This window comes from Gopherus flavomarginatus, chromosome 2 (assembly GCF_025201925.1).
Source record: "Gopherus flavomarginatus isolate rGopFla2 chromosome 2, rGopFla2.mat.asm, whole genome shotgun sequence".
Classification (NCBI taxonomy): domain Eukaryota; kingdom Metazoa; phylum Chordata; order Testudines; family Testudinidae; genus Gopherus; species Gopherus flavomarginatus.
This window is the reverse complement of record NC_066618.1, coordinates 155,952,223-155,971,765: the sequence shown is the minus strand read 5'-3', so window position 1 is coordinate 155,971,765 and position 19,543 is coordinate 155,952,223. Positions and strand designations below refer to the sequence as shown.

The 19,543-nt window shown below is 44.6% G+C and overlaps 1 protein-coding gene across 2 annotated transcripts in view; it reads right to left on the bottom strand.

Annotated features, from left to right (window-relative positions):
• Positions 1 to 1,312: 1,312 nt before the first annotated feature.
• The window catches only part of LOC127044875 (pyroglutamylated RF-amide peptide receptor-like), a 111,117-nt gene continuing 92,886 nt past the window's right edge, over positions 1,313 to 19,543 (bottom strand). The window contains exons 2-6 of one of the 2 annotated variants that reach the window (XM_050940118.1): positions 18,732 to 18,890; positions 14,911 to 14,972; positions 11,360 to 11,595; positions 9,379 to 9,476; positions 1,313 to 2,000 (exon numbers count right to left, since the gene is read on the bottom strand). In XM_050940118.1, coding sequence (XP_050796075.1) covers positions 1,594 to 2,000; positions 9,379 to 9,476; positions 11,360 to 11,595; positions 14,911 to 14,972; positions 18,732 to 18,890 — 962 coding nt within the window. In that variant the 3' untranslated portion in view covers positions 1,313 to 1,593. The remainder of the gene's footprint in view (positions 2,001 to 9,378; positions 9,477 to 11,359; positions 11,596 to 14,910; positions 14,973 to 18,731; positions 18,891 to 19,543) is intronic. The other variant, XM_050940119.1, reaches the window with a different exon arrangement.

The window sequence follows — 19,543 nt, the reverse complement described above, 5'->3', positions numbered from 1 at the left end:
GCCTCAAAGATGTGTAAACTTTTACTTTAGGGGCCATTCCATGTAGCATTTCAAAAGCAAGTTTTTCTTCTCATTGGAAAGAAACGGCTTTACAACAGTAAGAGGCATGGATGCTAGTGAATTTTCACAATAAGGAAAAGATCACAATACACTTAAAACCCACCTCAAACCAGTAATTACTATATAGCATTGTGAGGCAGATACATTATTGAATGTAGAGTATGCAGGCAAGTGCAGCAGCAATATGCACTAGAAGAGTAGCTTCCAGTATTAAACAGACATCAGCCTTTCCTCCCGACACATGATGAATGTCTGTGCTGATGTGGCAAGTTGGTCATTCTCTATTGTTTCAGAACCGCCTCACGGGCATTCAGAATTATGGGGGACTTAGTCTGCTTTCATCCTGGTGGCAATAAGTCACTTCGCTGAAGTCAATGGGGCAACATCTGTAGAGCTGGTCAGGAATTTTCAGCCAAAACCTTCTTTTTGTTTGACAATGCTGATTCATCAAAACTGAAGCAGTGCATGGGAAAGGGTCGCTGCCAAGGAATCTCCCATTTCAAAACGTTTGTGAATTGTGTTTCCAAAATGGTTGGAAACTCCTGTTTTGACAAGGAAAGTTTTCATTTTCTGGTTCAAAAAGGCTTTTTTTCGTGCGTGTGAAATTTTAGTTAAATTTGTTATTTGCTAAATCATCAGGTATTATTATTGTTAGGGAAAAATGAGCAAGACAAAATATTTCAATGGTTCCAATCTGAATTTATTTATTTTTTTATTCATAAAAATTTTGGAAATTTTGACTTTTCGGAATGGGAAAAAAATTCAAAATCTCAAAAACACACATGGGCTGGAGAAACCGTTTCCTGCCCAGCTCCACACACTGGTGTCAGATCTGTGTGAGAGCAGCAGCAGGTTCCACGGGATGCAACACTGTTTTGTCAGCTCAGGCCGCTGTTAGCAGCATGGACTCTTGAGCAAAGTCTGTGAAAGATGCCCTCTGCACAGAGCATGCTGTCTAGCCCCCACCCCCATGTCTGTGAGTCAGGTGAGAGGAGATGGTTCCTAAAACTAGGTTTCCATGGTTCATGCATTTCCAGCTTCTAATTTACAGGGGTGTGTGTCTGATCCTGCAAGGTGCAAAGCACTTTCAACACCTACTAAAGACAAGGAGCCAAAGGTGCTCAACGCCTTGTTGATCCAGCCCCAATTAACCTGATTTCTTTGGGCTGCACAGGGAAAATGGAACCATCAGCTCAAGAAGGGAGATGAATAAAATAATAATTAAAAAAGGAACATTCTACCTCCCTCTCTCCCCATCCATTTGGAACACTGGCAGCCTTTTATCCTCTGAAACCCATCCATACCTGGTCCCATATTCCACAGGTTACATTTGAGTTGGCGAGTTGCGCAGCCAGAAATTAGAGTGAAATATAGAAACCAATGACTGAACAGAACACTGGAAATAGTAAAGCACTCAGTGTTGCTTGTTCTCATTGAACTGGATACTGCTCCGAGCTGCATACTGGATTCTGCTCCCTAAAGTAAAGTTATTTTGGTCCATGAAGCACAGTGTGTAGTTGAAGTCAGTAGCGATCATGCTGACTGTCCACTGGGCAGTATCTCCTTATGGGCACTCACCAGGGGGTAGGTAATGACAGCCACTGAAAGCACTGACTCCAGCTTTGCGGACGGCACCCGCTCACAGAGTCTCAGTTCCAGGTTCTCTGCACTCAGGTGGCTGTGCAAGCTTCTGCCCTCCTTCCTGATGCAACACGGTGAGGGTTTCATTTTGGCCTTTTCCAGCTTCTGGCTCTCCTGCGTGTCGGCTGGCTCAGAGCTCCGCAAGCTGCAGAAGAGAATAGCCACGAAGCTCTTCTTGAAGTTCTCGTTCATAAATGTGTAGACCACGGGGTTGTTGAAAGAGTTAAAGAACCCGACAGCCTGGACGATGGCGAAGATTATCTTTATGGTGACGTCATCGTAGCTTTCCTCCAGGTTATCTGGGGAGCAAGGGAATGGATTAGAAAGAACCGGAGGGTCTTAGTTATTAAAACCACATCTTTCTGTCTGTTACACTACATGCTCCCTTGCCTTATCATTCACCAGCCTCCTCTCCAGTCCTTCGACATGCTCCCACTGCAAGTAGGTTGAAGCTCACCCTGTGCAAGAGGCCAGCCTGAGGCCTATTCAGTACTTACAGACAGGACTTGAGAGATTAAAAAGGCCTCTTCACTGAGGTTAATTTCACCTGCAATGAGGCAACCTTCCCTGCAGTTCCTGCAATCTGGAATAGCCATTCAACCTCTCTCCAGTTCATCCCTTTTCAAATCTTACACCCCTGTGACTACCTGTCTCCCCAGTTCATAGACTTATAGAAGATCAGGGTTGGAAGAGACCTCAGGAGGTCATCTAGTCCAACCCCTGGCTCAAAGCAGGACCAACCCCAATTAAATCATCCCAGCCAGGGCTTTGTCAAGCAGGGCCTTAAAAACCTCTAAGGAAGGAGATTCCACTACCTCCCTAGGGAACCCATTCCAGTGCTTCACCACCCTCCGAGTGAAATAGTGTTTCCTAATATCCAACCTAAACCTCCCCCACTGCAACCTGAGTCCATTGCTCCTTGTTCTGTCATCTGCCACCACTGAGAACAGCTGAGCTTCATCCTCTTTGGAACCCCCATTCAGGTAGTTGAAGGCTGCTATCAAATCCCTCCTCACTCTTCTCTTCTGCAGACTAAATAAGCCCAGTTCCCTCAGCCTCTCCTCGTAAGTCATGTGCTCCAGCACCCTGATCATTTTTGTTGGACTCTCTTCAATTTATTCACATCCTTTCTGTAGTGGGGCCCCCAAAACTGGATGCAATACTCTAGATGTGACCTCACCAGTGCTGAATAGAGGAGAATAATCACTTCACTCAATCTGCTGGCAATGCTCCTGCTAATGCAGCCCGATATGCCGTTAGCCTTCTTGGCAACAAGGGCACACTGTTGACTCATATCCAGCTTCTCATCCAGTGTAATCCCCAGGTCCTTTTCTGCAGAACTGCTGCCTAGCCACTCGGTCCCTAGTCTGTAGCAGTGCATGGGATTCCTCCGTCCTAAGTGCAGGACTTTGCACTTGTCCTTGTTGAACCTCATCAGATTTCTTTTGACCCAATCCTCCAATTTGTCTAAGTCACTCTGGACCCTATCTCTACCCTCCAGCGTATCTACCACTTCTCCCAGTTTAGTGTTATCTGCGAACTTGCTGATGGTGCAACCCATTCCTTCATTCAGTTTATTAATAAAGATGTTGAACAAAAACAGCCCCAGGACCGACTCCTGGGGCACTCCGCTTGATACTGGCTGCCAACTAGACATCGAGCCGTTGATCACTACCTGTTGAGCCCAACAATCTAGCCAGCTTTGTATCCACTTTATAGTCCACTCATCCAGCCCATACTACTTTAACTTGTTGGCAAGAATACTGGCAAGAATCCTTTTCTTCTCCCTCATTACTGCTCTTATTTGTGCCTGCAGCTGTACTATTATTTCAGCATTTTGATTAGAGCTAGTTGGTAAATATTTCCTCTGCACCAGTGGCATTTTTTTTTTAAATAATAGTTTTTTTGTCAACATTTTTCACAGAAAATTGACAGGGTTTTTTTTTGTGACAAATTGAACGGGAAGCAGACACTTTGTACAAAAAACCCCACCTTTGTTTAGTCATGTTTCAGAGGGGTAACCATGTTAGTCTGTATCGATAAAAACAATGAGGAGTCCTTGTGGCATCTTAGAGAATAACAAATTTATTTGGGCATAAGCTTTCGAGGGCTAAAACCCACTTCATCAGATACATGGAGGGTGTAAGCATGTGGACTCACCCCTGCGGCACCTCCTGCTGGTCTGTCAGGAATTAGCTCTCCAGCCATCAGAGCACCCTCTGGAGGCCAGTGATCCGCCTTACTGCTGGCCCTGTGTCCCTCCCAGGACCCCAGTGCCCCAATCTCAGGGTCTTCCCTCCCAGGGGAACCCCCACTCCCTATCCCCACCTCACCTCAGTCTTGGCTACTGCCAGTCACCACTTAGCCCCCATTCACTGAGGCAGACTGCAGTGTGTATTAGCCACTCATCACAGGCAAGGAGGGTCTGGACCTGCTGCCTCTGCCTTGCCTACCCGGGGGGCTGCCTCCTGCAACCCAAGTGCCTCATTGGCCTTACCCTAGGCCTGCAGCCTGGGGCTTTCCTAGGCCGGAGCTCCCCGGCTCACTTGGCCTTTCCCCAGTCCTGATCCACTCTAGGGACTTGGTTAAGCTCCCTGCAGCCAGGCCTTTCTTTCTCCGAAAGCAGAGAGAGATTATCTGCTTGAGCTCCTGGCTCAAAATATATATATATATATATTTTACAGACCCAGACAAGTGGGGTACAGTCTGGTCCTATTGGTATCCAGGAGGTGGGTGGGCAAAGCCCGCCCACTTCTAAAGGACCTCCCCCCACCTAAGGGGAGGATCCACAGGTCTGTGACACCAACTAATTCCATGGGACAACTAATGAAAAAAACAGGATCGGGAGTGAGGTCACAGGGCTAAACAAAGGAAACCTGATGGGGACACCGAGCAGAGAACCCTGGACAACGCCCACTGCTCCTCGAAGGCATCAAGGGAGCCAGTGGACACCGCCCAGAGGAACTCTGCCCGGATGAGTGAATGGATGGAGGAGCAGAAATAGGCCCCACAGTCGCAGGAAATCCCTTTGGCCAACCTTCTCAAACCTTTATAGGGCCAGCTGGGCTGTGATTGGGGCATGGCCCCAGCTGAGCCTACTTCCCACTCAGCCTGGGCTGTTCTCCCAGCCCTTTCCCAGGGCTGGTTTTAACCCTGTTAGGGCTGGAGCGAGTAGCCACCTCGCTACACAGGGAAAATTATTTTTCGTAGTGACCCAATCACTTCCAGTCTTTATTCAGGCCTAATTTGATGGTGTCAAGTTTGCAAATTAATTCCAGTTCTGCAGTTTCTCGTTTTATTCTACCAATGTGATATATGCCATCATGTGCTAGCAATGCCCTCTGCCATGTACATTGCCCAAACTGGACAATCTCTACACAAAACAATACATGGACACAAATCAGACATCAAGAATTGTAACATTCAAAAGCCAGTAGGAAAGCATTTCAATCTCCCTGGACATTCAATAACAGACTTAAAAGTGGCCATTCTTCAACAACAAAAACCTTCAAAAACAGACTCCAACATGAAACTGCAGAAATGGAATTAATTTGCAAGCTTGACACCATCAAATTAGGCCTGAATAAAGACTTGGAGTGGCCGGGTCACTACAAAAAATAATTTTTCCTCTGTTGATACTCAGAAGCTCTTGTCAACTGTAGGGAATGGGCCATATCCACTCTGAATTGGCCTCATTAGCGCTACTAAAAGTAATTTTCCCTCTGCTGATATTCACCCCTTCTTGTCAACTGTTGAGAATGGGCCACATAGTTTTTAGGAGAGGTGATGTACCAACAAGGGCTAGAGTCCCATTGACACTAGCTGAGCTTCTCATTTGAGTAAAGGTTGACAGGATCAGGCCCCATGTCTGTACTGGGCTGAGGTGGGGAATGCTGGTATTTGAAGAGAACTGGGAAACTGATTATAGGCCCAGACAAACATATTGAGGCCTAAATTGGGAAATGTTGCTTTTTTCCCCTTGATCACAACACTACTTGCATCGCAACTGGACCTTCCAGGGAGTGTTTATGGCAGGGCTGTTAAGAGCTGACCTATGCTCTATTGAAGTCCCACTGAATCCCTCAAAATAGGACTGTGCTGCTTGTCTGCATAGTGTTAATTTTACCCCAGTTAATCTTCACAACACCCCACTTACAATCAGGGCCGGCTTTAGGCCGATTCGCCCAATTCCTGGGAATCGGGCCCCGCGCCTAAGAGGGCCCCGCGCTTTAGGCGCCTTTTAAATTTTTTTACTTACCCCGGCTGCGGTCTGCTCCGGGGTCTTCCATGGCCCCGCTCCCCTGACCAAAGTGCCGGCGGGAGCGTGGCTGCCCCACAGCTCCGCTCTCTCAGCTGGAGCTCTGACCAGAGCGCAGCAAGCCCCACGGCCCCGCTTTCCTGGCTGGAGCTCTGGCCGGAGCGCAACAAGCCCTGCGGCCCCGGCTGGAGCTCTGGCTGGAGCACCACAAGCCCTGTGACCCGGGCTGGAGCTCTGGGCCCTTTAAATAGCCCCCAGAGCCCTGGGGTAGCAGGGGGCTCTGGGGGCTATTTAAAAGGCCAGGGCTCCAGCTGCCTCTGCCACCCTGGTCCTTTAAATAGCTGCCGGAGCCCCGCCGCCCCCATGCATTCCCCAGGGCTCCCACGGCTATTTAAAAGGTCCGGGGTGGGGTAGAAGCAGGCGAGTCTCGGGCCCTTTAAATAGCCCCCAGAGCCCTGGGATAGCAGGGGGCTTGGAGGCTATTTAAAGGGCTGGGGCTCCAGCTGCCTCTGCTGCACCCCCTGCCCTGCCCGCACCAGCCCTGCCCCCTGCTGCCTGCAGCCAGCTCTGCACCCCCTGCCCACAGCCAGCCCCTACCAAACCCCCTGCCCTGTCTCCAGCCAACCCCTGCCACACACCCCTGCCCGCACCAGCCCTGCACTGCCCGCCCTGCCCTGTCTCCAGCCAGCCCCTGCTGCACCCCCCTGCGTGAAGCCAGCCAGTCCCATAGTCCTGTCTCCAGCCCTGCCAGCTCCTGCTGCACCCCCTTGTGGCCCTGCCTGAAGCCAGCCTGCCTCACACTCCCTTGTCTCCAGCCAGCCCCACACCCCTTGCCCTGCCTGCAGCCAGACCCTACCTCCAGTCAGCCCCTGCCCTGCCTCGAACCAGCCCCATGTCCACTGCTGCCCTGCAGTTCCCAGGCCAGTAACCCTGCACACCTGCTTCAATGAGGGGGGCAGGAAGCAGCGGGAACCCACACATGTGCACGCCCCCAGGGAGTGGCGGGGACCCACACATGTGAAATGGCAGTCATTAATAACCAATCAACAGCATATATGATGCAATGTACATAATATACAATGTTATTATTTATATAGTTATGGAAAGTAAATAATACATGGAAGAAATGAAAGGCTTTTTTTTACACTTTTTTCTTTTTAAGTCATCCCTGCCAGGGCCCCGCCGAAAGTGTTCGAATTGGGCCCCGCACTTCCTAAAGCCAGCCCTGCTTACAATGGGAAAATGTTATCACAGTATTACAGCTGGAGAAAATGAGGCAGAGAAGTTGCAGAACTTGACTAGGGTTATGCAGTGAATCAGTGGTAGATCTAGTATTAGACTGTAGGAGACTCCCTAGCTTCCATCCCTAAGTTCAAGCCACTTTTTCAAATAACTTTAATAACACAGCATGTATGGGTATTGTTACAAAACACCCATCGCTGCCTTGCTGCCACAGACTGACTGATGTGCCTAAATATCCTTTTTTATATATGGAGATAGGCTGCATTTATGAATTGGAATGATTTTTGTGTAATAGAGGCTGTCAGTTGATGTTCTGATCATTCATGTGTGGAGTGAGACCTTGCTGAGTTGGCAGGATTTTGAGGAGCTGTCTATGGTCACATTGCACTAATCAGTGAATTACATGCTGTACTGAGGCAAGGCTGTCTCTTTTGCTGGCTATTTGAGAATCTTCTCTTTTATAATGTTCAACATTCCCAAGGGGATGGAAGGAGAACTCAGCTGTGCATGCAGAAAGACAAGTTTGGCAAATATCAGGCCAGTTCCTCCTCTCTTGGCATAGCTGCATTGTCTTCAGTACAGCTACACTGATTTACACCATCTGGCTTGTTGTTCTGCAATTTACTGCTTTCAATTACTTGTAAACCTGAGCCAGATTCAGATTTCATTCTCGTCAGCACAAAGCCAGAATAACTCCACTGGTTGCAGGGGTGTGAGAAGAGGAAATTACTTTGGATTTAGGATGGTGGACCTGTGAGCAGAAATGAGCCATCATATTCATTCATCCACTGTATTCAATTCTTATGTTGAGTTCTGCTGAAAAGTTAGACTATGTGGGTATAATTGGTGTATTTAGTCCTTAGCCATAGAAGTATTATTGTTTTTATTTAAGAGACGAAAAAGGCCACTCTGGCTGGAGACCTCCCCTATGAAATAACTGGAGTTGCACCCAAGCTGTAAAATTTGGATCTGGTTTGATCTTGGCTTCAGTGTATGGGTCCCGCCCATTATAGAAACAGGAACATATGCAAATGGATTTAGATTTCAGCCCACTCAAAGAGTATAAGACTATTTGGAATTAGGTTTTTGGTTCAAGCTCATGTCTAAATACAAGGAGTAATACAGGTAACTCCAAAACAGTGGGTGCTTTTTGCCTGGCAAAAACAAATGGATCAGGCATTCTACTCAATTTAGATAATAGTGTTTCCCCTCTGGCCCAGGCTGTTAGCTAAAGTTCAGGACTTTGCAGGATTGTTTCCATTAGGATGAGAAATTGCTACTGCAAGTCAGGTATACTCTTGGTGTCTGGTTTATTTACAAAAAATGTATACAAAGTCCTATCTCCCTGGAAATTTGTTAGTCTCTAAGGTGCTACAAGTAATCTTGTTCTTTTTGCGGATACAGGCTAACACGGCTGCCACTCTGAGACAACAGTAGACAGTTTCCTTGCTCAGAAAGTCCCAAGTCTGCCACTTTAATGAACTCTGTGCCCAAGAAGCTCTGTCTCACTGCTCCCTCTCAGAGCCACATTCACAACTCCATACCCAGGCTTTCTGCTCCAACACACATAGTCTGCTGCCCATATCCTAGCCATGTGTTTGCAGTCAGGGAACCCCTCAGTTCACACAGCTTAGCTCTAACCTGGCACGCAGCTTAGAGCCTTGGGCAGTAGCCTCCCAGCTGTCATTACTCCATTAAGAGACTTGATAGCTCCTTCTCTTGAGCCTAAAGGGATTTTATTCCAGAATAATTACACTGGAATAAAGTGATTCCATAATATAGTGTCCTTATAGGGAATTATTTGGGAATAGTTTTTGCAGAATAGTTTCCTTGTGTACACTAGCCCTTAGCTATCATCCCCAATGCCTGCAATACTGCAGTTAGTTCTGGACAATGCAGTATCAGAAAGATATGGACAGACAGACAAGAGTTCAGAGAAGATCATTAAGGAAAAAAATTAAGGGGTTTAAGCAATGCAGTTATGAAGAATGACTAGAAGAGCTAAGTATATATTGCTGCTAATGGACTATTCTGAAATGGCAGCAGAGCTACTCTCTCAGGGAATGTCTCTTGTTTTATTTTTATTGGTCATTTCAGGACTTTTAGGATCTCTCTCTCTCTCTCTCTCTCACACACACACACACAGTCTTTTATCAGTTCAATTGATATCTACTCACTGTATTCAAACAACATGTGGACAACGTGAAAAGGTGCCCAGCATGCAGCGAAGAACAGCACTACAATAACCATCATCATCACGGCTCGTTTCTTCTTCCTGGAGGAAGCCATTTGAGACAGAGAGCAAGAGCTGACAAGGAGACATTTATAGCAGGAGGCAAGCAGAAATTCAGCACCTGATCATTTGTACTGAGAGAAATAGACTCAGTATTTTTATTTTTTATTTTTTTATTTTTTTTAATGCTAGGAGAATAAAAAGCATTCACTGTAAAGCATTTACATTCCCAATAAAAGGACAAGAGGATGGTCAATGAAATTGAAAGGTGGCAAATAACCCTCCCTCCCAGCAATCTGACAAAAGGAAACACTTTTTTCTACACAGTGCAAAATTAACCTGTGGGACTCATTGCCACAAGGCCTCTGAAGCAGCTAATACTGGCCACTGTCAGAGTCAGAAATCTGAAGTAGATTGACCACTGTTCTACTAGTATGGAAATTCTTCTGACTGCATCACAACCACTTTATGACCGTTATACCTGCCTGCTTAACATTTTTTCATTTGCCAGGAAATTGATATATTTTCTAGAGAGGTTGGATAATGCCTGAAAGGTTTGCAGCTTTGCTTCCAGTTGGATAAGCACCCAGAAAGCTCAGAGGCCCAATTCTGCTCTCACTGACTCTGATGTAAATCTGGAGGGTGCCCACGGAAGTGAATGGAGTTACACTGATGCAAAATGGGTGTTGGAGGAGAATCAGGATATGGTGTTTATTTGGGCCTTAACAGAATTGCTGAATCCCTAGAGGCTTCCCAGGCTCTGGATAGTTCCTTCTTGGGATACTCCAAACTTCCTCCCTCCCTCTGGCAGCTCTTTGCTTCTACCTGTGTTTCTTCAGGGTTAGCTGAATAGGCCTCCATGGTGCATCAGTGCCCACTAGTAGTGCCCACGACTATATGCTCTCCATTTGCCTGTGCTACTTTCATGCCTCTCCCTTTGAGCATCACTCTGTAGGTCTCCTAGGAAAAGGGTGGGAGTGGGAATCTGACCTCCTGAAAGAATTTCACAGGTGTGGTACAAACGGCAGCCGAAATTCTGGGGAAGGTTCTTTGGGCTGAGCTTCCCAACAGCCATGGGAGTTAAGTGGCAGGGCCTATGCAATGGAGAGAGAAACTGAACCATAGAGAGACTCCTTAGATTGTGAGCTCTTTTTTGTTCTTTGTTTGTACAGCACCTAGCACAACAGGGTCCTGGCCCAGGAATGGGGCTTCTAGGTACTACGTGAATGAAAGGTCTGATCCTGCACTTACTGAAGTCAATGGGAAGAGTTCTTATTGACTTCAGTGTGTGTTGGATCAGCCCTACAGGACTTGCCCAAGGTTCTACAGTAAGTCAATGGCAGAACAATTAATAGAACCCAGGAGTCCAGACGACTAGTCCTCTCTTCTAACCACTTGCCAACATTGCCTACTAGTTGTCGCATGCATGCTTAAGCTACAATGCTTCTCCTCTGGTCTAGGACTCCCAAGCCTCCAGGATTGTCCTGGAGTCTCTAGGTATTAAAGATGAATCTTTAATTAAAGATAATGCTATGTGATGAAACCAGGAATTCATCCAACCAAAGTTGGCAACCCTATGCCCTGGTCTACACTGAGAGAGGGGGTGGAGGGAATCAATCTAAGTTACGCAACTTCAACTATGTGAATAACATAGCTGAAGTAAATGTATTTAGGTCTACTTACCACGGTGTCTTCACCACAGTGAGTCGACTGCTGCTGCTCCCCCGTCGATTCTGCCTGCACCTCTCACGGTGCTGGAGTACAGGAGTTGACGGGAGAGCGCTCGAGGGTCGATTTATCATGTCTAGACCAGATGTGATAAATCGATCCCCACTGGATCGATCACTGCCCACCGATCCAGCGGGTAGTGTAGACATACCCTGTCTCTGTGCCATTTAAAGCCAGTCAGACAGGCGGCCACCCACCTCGTTATTTTAGCCATTTCGTGGTGACTCAGGGCATTCAGCACCGAAGAGTCTCCAATCCGTTTCTTGATCCACAGCTCGTATCCTATCCAGGAGTAGAGCATCAGCATGGCAGTGAGTGGGACCAGAAACAAGGCCACCAGGATAAAGATTGCGTAGGCTTGGCGCAGCTCAGTGCTATGCCAGGACTCCAGGCAGCAGACGTGATGAATATTATAGAGAAAGTCATATTTTACCTAAGGGCGGGAGGGTGGAGTGGAGAAAGATACAAGATCAGAGACTTACAGGAGATGATCAATGCATCAGATAGAGAGTGGCAGAGAAAATAATCATCAATGTGAACAAGAATCACACAGTGCTGCCAAAAATAAAAAAAGGGGAAACGAATCAAATCTAAAACCAACAAAGAGCCAGGAAGTGGGGAGGAGTCCCAGAAACTCTATGTAGTACACTGAGGACTTTGCTATTGCTATTGATTTTACGTAGATGTTCAGATACCATGGTGATGGGCTGTGGTATAAAACCCCAAGCTAGGTAGGTAGGTAGATAGAACAACACCTTAAAATTTGAACCCAAACCAGAAACACCAAGATTTAAAATATTTTTGTTGCTTATATATAAATTGTCACTGTACATAAGAACTGACATACAGGGTCATACCAATGGTCCACTAGTATCCTGTCTCTGGCAGTGAAACTTCAGGGGAAGTGTAGAGAGCAGGGCAGTTTGGAGAAATCCATCCCTGTCTTCCCCTCCTGGCTTCTGGCAATCAGAGGTTTATGGTCTCCTCGAACATGAAGTTACATCCTTGACCATCTTGACTGATAGCCATTGATGGATCTGTCATTTGTGGATTTATCTAGTTCTTTTTTGAACCCAGTTATGCTTTTGGCCATCATAACATCCCCCCAGACAGTGAGTTCCATAGGTGTTAATTGTGTGTTGTGTGAAAAAGTACTTCCTATTATTTGTTTTCAGTGTGCTGCCTATTAATTTCATTGGGTGACCCTAGTTCTTGTGTTTATGTGAAGGTTAAATAAAATTTCCCTATTCACTTTCTCAGCAACAGTCATAATTTTATAGACTTTTTAATCTGCCCCTCTCTTTTCTGAACTGAACAGCCTCAATCTTTTTAGTCTCTCCTTGTATGGAAGCCATTCCATACCCTTGAGCATCTTTGTTGCCCTTTTTTTGAACCTTTTCCATTTGTTCCAATGGTTATTCACATGCACTGTTAAAAATATGTGCCTTATTTCTAATTTGAATTTGTCTGCCTTCAGCTTTCAGCCATTGATTCTTGTTCTACCTATGCCATTCTCCACTAGATTAAAGAGCCCTATAGTGTCGGTATTTATACACTGTAATCAAGTCAACTCTTGAGTTTGTTCATAAACTGAACAGATGGAGCTCCTTAAGTCTCTTGCTGGAAGGTATTTTTTTTCCAGCCCTTGAATCATTTTCAGGGCCAAATGATTTGCTCAAAGTCACAAGAAGAACCAGCAAATAGACCCAGGAACCTTGCCTTCCCTGTCTCCCCTGCTCTAGATGTCACATCCCCTGCATGGCACCCTTTGATGAATACAGCAATAGTTTAGTTCTGCCAGCTCCCTACTTAATTTTACTTACTGCGTCTTGGAAGTTTCTGTTACGAACTAGAGTAGCTGTTTTATAGTTCTGTCTGCTGTAGAGTTATAGTGAGATAAAACTCAGACAGGCCTGGCAGTTGGCATATATTGATTACCATGTAAAGTGGAAAATGAATGACATGGTTTATCAGTGAGGATGCTGCTTTACAAACTGATGTGCTACTGCTTAAGAAGCCCCTAATTGCCAGGATAGGATGCTTATAAAAAGGCAGAGGGAACAATGCAAAATGCAGCAGAGAAACTGGCTTTGCAGAGGGAATGGGAGTTAATCACTCTTTCATGCCCATCCTTACTGTCTGACTGGAAAACGTAAATACCTTCTTTTTTAAAGGCTACTGGCAGGAAGGTATTTAAATAAGCTCTCAGATCTGTAAAATTAATTCTTGTAGTAGAGACAAGGTGAGTGAGGTATTATCTTTTATTGGCCCAACTTCTGTTGGTCAAAGAGATGTGCTTTTGAACATACACAAAGCTCTTCTCCTAACAGGGCATTTAAATGACAAATAAATTACTCTGGGTCAGCTCATCATCTGCTGTAAATTGGCACTGGTCCATGGGCATAAGTATGGAGCATAAGTGAAGCTGCATGGCTGAGATATAGTTCTCTCTGTCTGATAATAGGATTATTTTCCCATTATGTTTTATGCATGTAACTAATGTAACAGCGTCCATTTGACCCAAACATCTGCTCACTGATTCATCACCTCTATGAAAACTCACTAGTTTTACACACTTGACATTTGCCATAAGGATTTAACTGGACTTGGACAGTTTTTGATCTCAGTTAGGCTGGGGTCAAAGCCTCGGAGCTGCTCCGGATTCACACTAGAAGAACAGAGCTAGGGGACTGGCTGGTGTAGATTGGTGAAGCTCCATTTAAGACAACGAAGCTATACTGATATATGACTGCAGGGGACCTGGCCAGTTGTCTAAGCTGTATTAAATCTAGTGCAGAACAAGATTTTAAGTCCTGATATCATAAAGCGTATTACTTCTGCTTGTCATATAGAACAGCAATGCGCAGTGCCACTGGGCATGGATAATTCCCACTTCTACAATGACACACTGGAAAGGAGGGGAAGGAGAGGAATTCTCAGTTGTTTTGTACTCAGACACCCCAATTAACTGTGATTAAAGTCACTGTCAGGGACAAACTGTGGGCACTGGTGGCTTGACTGACATCCAGTAGAAGTATCATTCTTTGAAATTACCTGCTAATTTCCCCCTCAAAAATTTTACTATTCATTCTGGGCCTGATTCTCCTCTCACATCAGTGTAAATCGTGAGTAACTCCACTGAAGTCACTGGGATTACTCTGGTATAAAACTGGCAGGAGAGGAGAATCAGGCCCCTCTATCTGATAACAGTGCTACATATACTGCCTGCCAATCCTATTGTCATAAGCTTCTTAGTGACAAGATTTCAGACAAATAATTTTGTGAGTTAAGCCATCAGACTATTGCACAAGGATCCATAGGGCCTATCTGCACTGCAATCAGAGGCATGATTGCAGTGCGTGTAGACATATCTAAGCTAGCTTTGATCTATCTAGGTCGAATAACATAGCAGTGGAACAATGGCAGGACGGACTATACAAGCCCACCAGGGTGTGTATTCGAGCAGCTAGCCCAGGCTGCTATGGCTTTACTGTTATTGTTATTTAAACCAGCTAGATGAAAGCTAGCTCTGTATGCCTACAGGTGCTGCAGTGTAGACATATCCAGCCCAAGCCTGAATGTCTACATTACAATTTCATAGCCCTACAACCCGAGCCCCACCAGCACGCATCAGGTGACACGGGCCAGCCCTGGATGTTTTATTGCAGGTGGGCATACCCTAACAATAACACTGGGTAGCAGTTTTCAGATGAGCATTCTCTTCCATGTATGGGTGACTGGCATTTACCTCCAGAGTCTGAACGTACAGCATGGGCAACCCAACAATGACTGCAATCGTCCATACAAATCCTGTTTAAAGAGTGAAGAAAGGAAGAATTAATTATTTCAATTATGACAGTTACTTTTCAATATTTATCTCAAGGTGTTTGTCAGTGTTTACTTTGCCAAGTGAATTGACTAGAATGAAAGAGTGGAGGATCTAGATTTCTGATAACGGAGAGCTTGCAAGTCAAGAAGCATCTTGTTTTTTCACTTTGTTAATTATGCATAACTGCAGGGCTCACGCGGTGTTTCTACCTCTCTCTCCAGAGAAGTCTTCACTCGTTGTCAAGGTGAATCAGTTACAGATTAAAAATCTAATATCTAATCCTTTACACTTTTCCTGATTTAAAATGAAAGGTATTTCAGTCTCCAGATCCAACAACTCCAGATGTTATTCACTTGAAATCAAATTTTCAGAGTAAGGAAATTGTTCCAAAGTAATAATCACACAATGCTTTCATTCTGCCTCCCTTGCTCGTGCTTAGTGATATCTTGCCTTGCAATAGTGCCATTGATTTAAATGGAGCTATACTAAAGAAAACTACTACTCAGTGTGAGTAAAGGAGCCTGATAAATCAGCAGAATAAGATTGTAGGCTGAAATTCTACTATGGGTTATGCACCATTTAAGTGCTCAAAATATGGTTCAAATGAGATGTAAATGGGGCATAGATCTTGGGTTAGCCCTCTGCGCAGGGGTGAATTTCATGTGCAATGAAATTTTGGTTTGGTTATGTGTTTGTAAATAGGAGTTTTGCCCTGATTTATACCATTGCAGCTATTGTGTATCATGGCACAATTTGGCCCAATATATTGGATACCTTTTTAAAAAGGACTGACGTGTCTCACTCCATGCTACTTAACTTTGTATTGTTTCATCTGCACAATATTCTATATACTTATATTGGGAAATAACTGTGTGGGTGTGAGGAAATTTCAATGAAGTCAAGAAAAGCCTTTTCACTGGCCTCTTTGGGTGTTGGATCAAACCTTAGATGTAACTACTGGGGGTGGTGAATGGGAATTTTATTGTTAATTGCACTTGCTGTACAACTGTTCAAGAAATGTCATCCCATTGTGGGGTTTGAGATAAGATGAATGGAGCCGGCGCAATTCACCCAGGTCTCCCCGCAGCCTTTTGTGAGGGTGCGTGTTTCTGAGACCCCAACAGATTATTTTAGTGCCAGGACACTCAATTATGTTTTCATTTCAGAGGGATTTAAGAGCTCACAAAGTTTCCCACCTCTTGAGCTCTCTGCCTTATCCTTGGTCTAGTGCTAAATACTCATCCATCTTTCAGAAAAATTGCCTGAAACCTGCACAAAGCCAGATGCGGGATGCAAACAAAGGGAGATACCCTGCCCCCTTTTACATCCATTGAAATCAGTGGGGTCACACTGGCATGGCGTAACTCAGGCTGAAGGATTTTCTTTCCCTTTTGCAAACTCACAGGTAATGCAGATAACTTTGCCCTGTGCAGAGAGCCAGCGTGAGGACTGTGCACCCTGAAGTCCCACTTAAGCCCTGTTTTGAGGATTTACATAGTGCTCAGAATTATGTACACTGGTCCTCTATGCAGGCAGGGGAAGGAAACGGAAAACCCCGTAAGCATGCAAGAAGTCCTGAACCGACAAGCTCTTCTTATGGTGAGCCCGACCTTGCCCTGCTGAAGGGAACTTTGTCTTTGATTTCAGAGGAGGCGGGATCAAGCATTGAATAAGCCAAGCTGCTGGATGCTCTAAAGCCAAAAATCACACTAGATAACTGCAGTGCCGCTGGGCTATCTTTTGCCTGCTGATAAATGGGTGTTTAGAGTCTGGGAAGTGGGGTTGGGAAGCCATGTGCACCCCCCCACAACACACACAATCACACCCAATCTCTTTCGCCTGGGCAGGAGGAACCCTTGCATTCCCCCAAGAGAGTTGGATTTTGATTTTAAAAATAAATTAACATTTCCAAACGAAAAGTCATTTAGAAATGAGAAATCAAAATGGAACAGCCTGAGAGTGTCAAATCGTTCCACTCTAGCATCATAAAATGTTGGGTTCCAATTCTTTTTCCTTGATGAAATTTCATTGCCAGTGGATACTTTCCTGCAGAAAATTGTCTGTTTCAGTGAAACAGCATTTTCCAATGGAAAAATGTTCTGCTGGAAAATTTTTGACCAGTTCTAAAACCAAGTCATCTAGTCCATCCCAACCATGCAGGTTTATCCATGGATTGTGTCATCCCAGTGCTCTTTGTGCAATCTGGTTTGAAATCATCCAAGGCACAGGGACCTATTCTGCCCAGACATAAGAGTTCTATAATAAATTTAGGACAGAGCATCATTCATCATTGAACCTGAGGTTCAATGGCTCCATGCCATTGAAATATCCTGTTTTGTTTTGTTTTGAATTTTGCCAACTGCATAGCAAGAAAAAGCTGCATGAATCATTATAAATATTTATACGGAGGGTGAAGGATGATATGATGTGCTGCCCAAAGTTCTCCTCTTTAAGACAATAAAAATAGTGGAAAATAATGAAGCAGAATATCAGTGAAGGTCAGTTTAAGGTGTTAAATATGTAGTCAAGTGGGAGAAAAGGACAAATGTATCCAATTAAAACAAAAAACACATATCACTGACATGAGACATTTTTTTGAAACCGATGGTTTTTAAATGCAAAAGTAAACCAGATTGTCACAGTGGGCCACAGTCCTACAGCACTGATTTCAGTGAGGCCACTCATGGAACAAGCTGTTATTCAGGGTGAGTAAGAGGATCAGAATAAACTTGCTGTGGGGGAAGTCTAGGTTGGATATTAGGAAACACTATTTCACCAGGAGGGTGGTGAAACACTGGAATGAGTTACCTAGAGAGATGGTGGACTCTCCATCCTTAGAGGTTTTTAAGGTCAGGCTTGACAAAGCCCTGGCTGGGATGATTTAGTTGGGGTTGGTCCTGCTTTGAGCAGGGGGTTGGACTAGATACCTCCTGAGGTCTCTTCCAACCCTGATATTCTATGATTCTGTGACTCAGTCTCACTGTCATTATAGTGCTGTAGAGCTCGAAAGCAGCAATATAAAACTTGATTCTCCCCACACTTCCGTGGTGGAGCAGGTGGGGAATCAGAAATAGCTCCACTGAAATCATGCTGATGTAAAGATGGTGTAAATGAGAGCAGAATCAGATTCTTAGAGTGGACTCAAGAAATTAGTGAGGATTAAATTGTGTAATGCACTGGTGTGTTTGTGTCAGAGATCTGACCTCTCTTAGATGGAATATCAGCTGTTGTGTTTAGCTAGACACAAAAGGAAACTATGTGCTTTCAGTCTGAATGACTTGTATTTTTGATGAAAGAGAAAAACTAACCAACCTAGAATGGCTCAAAGCCAATGCTCATGGAAGTTAATGGGAAGGCTCCCTTATTAGCTTCCATGGGAATGTACCTATGTTTGTCCTAGAGATGGTATTGCCAACTCTCATAATTTTGTCATGATTATTGTTTTCCTTAAAGTTCCAGCTCCTGGAGTCATGTGGATATGTGATGATTTCAGCCTTCATTCTTAAAAAGAAAAGAAGTTTCTAGCCCTTGTGGCTATGTAGAAAGCTTCAAAAAGGTGTCCTCAGTGCACCCTATAGGCTCAAAAGGCCTTAAATAAATAGAAGGCAAATAAAAAGAACCTCAAATCTATTATTTGTACATAATCTCATGATCTTTGAACATTTGGAGTTTGCAAGACTGTAGAGGTGCAAAACTCCATGCCCCATTACCAGTTACTCTACATATATACACAGCCATACCTAGCATTTTGTAGGTTCTCTTGTTTGTGTACTGTCTCTTCATCTTCAGTGGGTGAACTATTCCTTGGTACCTCTCTATAGCAATGCATGTCATGGTAAGGGTGCTGGCCACAACTGCGGTGGTCTGAATGAAGGGGACCATCTTGCACACAAAGGGGCCTAGAAAAGAAAGACACATTTTAGTGTGCTGGCTCTCATGGCAGAAATAAACCCTAACCCTAAGGCCTGGGCGCAAATTTCAGCAGGCCCCTCATTCATGCTGGTGGCTCAGTTCTAACTCAGATTGTCACCTATGCATGGACTTCTTTTTAATCTTTGGGTTGTCAAAGAACATGAGCTGATTCCTTACTGTGCAGAGATCTACTTAGTCCAGGAGAGGAGGGGACAGTCAAGGGATTGGTAATAACTAGAGTCAGGTGAAATTTTTCAGCCAAAACTTATTTTTGGTGAAAAATGGAGATTCAATGCCACAGAAACATTTCATGAATTCCTGCAGGTTTCATCAAATTGTTTTGACTGGGGGGAAAAGTTGGAACACATTAAATGGTTTGGATTTTTCAGTTCAAAATGACTTTTTGTTTCAAAATTTTCTTTAATTTTTTTTAAATCAAATATGTTTAAAAACTGTCAATGATTTTGTCAAAATAAAATATTTAGTTTGACCTCAAACTATTTTTTTGACTTTTGGATTTGCCAAAACTTTTCAGAAAATGTCATTTTGCATTCAACCTCAAACAACCCCCCTCCCCCATGCAGGTGGCAGTGGTTGGTTGTTGTTTTTCTGTTTCTAATTGCCAGCAAACAGAAAAATC